Genomic DNA, 1579 nt, shown 5'->3' on the forward strand with positions numbered 1-1579 from the left:
CCTGGCCGCCACCCGCGCCTGCGTGCAGCCCGGCGCCCGCCTTGAGTGCCGGGTGCTCGGCGTCGGTCACGCCGCCCAGGCCGTAGGGCACAGGGAAGGCGAACTTGTCCTTCTTGAGCAGCGTCTTGGGCTTGCGCCTCGGCCGGTACTTGTAGTCTGGGTGCTCCTTCATGTGCATGGCGCGCAGGCGCTTCGCCTCATCGATGAACGGCCGCTTCTCCGATTCGGTGAGCAGCTTCCACTCGGCGCCCAGGCGCTTGCTGATCTCCGAGTTGTGCATCTTGGGGTTCTCCTGGGCCATCTTGCGCCGCTGAGCCCGCGACCAGACCATGAAGGCATTCATGGGCCGCTTGACGTGGTCCACCGGCTTGGACATGCTCTCGCCGTGCCGCGGCTGCAGCCCGCCGCCGCCGCCGCCCGCGCCGTCGCTGTCGGCCCGGAGGAAATCAATGTTGGCTGTCCGCGGGGACCCTATCGGCCCGCCGCGCTCGCCGCGCCCCACTTCGCACCCCGGCGTCGCTCTCGCCCGGGAGGAGGGGGCCGGGGGACCAGCCCCGGGCCGCGCCGCTCCCCTGGCCGCCCTGCTCTCTCCGGCCAGGCGCTCGGGAAAATCCTCTCCGGGGCGCGATAACTTCTCGGCGGTGTCCCCACCCCACGGGGGCAGTCTGCCCTTTGCTTTCTTTTTGTCCTTCCTCTCCAGTTGCGTTCGCTCGCGAACTCCCCGCAGGTAGCCGCCACCGGTCAGCGCTCTCCCCGTCCTCGGTCTTTTCTCTGTTAAAGGCACAGCAGCCGGGAAACTTGCGTCGCGGAGGCTCCACCAGGTTGAGCAGAGGAGTCAGCCGCCGCGCGCTGCCAAGTGCCAAAGGGGGCTCTCGGCGGCTGGAGTGTTTGGGTTCTCCTCGGTGACTTTCTCATTTGACAGTAGCAGATGGGGGTGGGGGGAGGAGGGGAGGTGGCCCCGGAGGAGGAAGAGGAGGGGGGAGACGGAGGAGGGGCCGGGCGCACCAAGGGAACGCAGAGCGCAGCAATGGATATAAATACAAATACTGCAGCACCAGCCGGTCTTCCTCACTCGGGGCAGGCAGGGCGCGCTGACGGGAACCCCCCTAATGAGCTGGGGTTTTGCGGGGGGACCTGCCTCGTGGGTCTTCCTCTCCGGCTGCCGGTCGGGGAAGGAGGTTGGATGAGGCTTGAGCGAGCCTAGGATCTCCGGGCCTCAAAGGAAATCCTCGTGACTCGCCGAAGCGCCGCGTCTCGCTGTCCCTCGAGCCATGCCGGCTCCGCTCGCTCCAAGCCCCTCCTGGCTCTCCGGCCGACTCGGGCTCCCGGAGCGCACCGGGCGTGGAGCGCGGCCCGGCTTCCGGGCAGCGCGGCGGGCCCAGCACCGGCCGCGTCCCCTCCTCGGTCCTCTGGGCCTCCGCCCGGGACTTGCAACTAACTTTGCCCAAGTTTCCTGCGCCGGCGCCGCGGCGCCCCTCTCGGCGCGCTCGCCTCGGGGCGTGCGCCCGCGTGTGCTCCGCGCCCGGGGCCCCTCTCTCCTGGCTTCCCCGGCGAGAGCCTAGAGGGCGGAGGTGCGGGG

At 69.8% G+C, this 1579-nt stretch overlaps 1 protein-coding gene across 1 annotated transcript in view; it reads right to left on the minus strand.

The window, feature by feature from the left end:
- The window catches only part of SOX21 (SRY-box transcription factor 21), a 601-nt gene extending 225 nt beyond the window's left edge, over positions 1-376 (minus strand). Inside the window, exon 1 of the mRNA XM_024755258.1 lies at positions 7-376. Within this exon, the coding sequence (XP_024611026.1) occupies positions 7-376 (370 nt within the window). The remainder of the gene's footprint in view (positions 1-6) is intronic.
- Positions 377-1579: the final 1203 nt, after the last annotated feature.

Source organism: Neophocaena asiaeorientalis, unplaced genomic scaffold (assembly GCF_003031525.2).
Source record: "Neophocaena asiaeorientalis asiaeorientalis breed wild unplaced genomic scaffold, Neophocaena_asiaeorientalis_V1.1 scaffold141, whole genome shotgun sequence".
Lineage (NCBI taxonomy): Eukaryota > Metazoa > Chordata > Mammalia > Artiodactyla > Phocoenidae > Neophocaena > Neophocaena asiaeorientalis.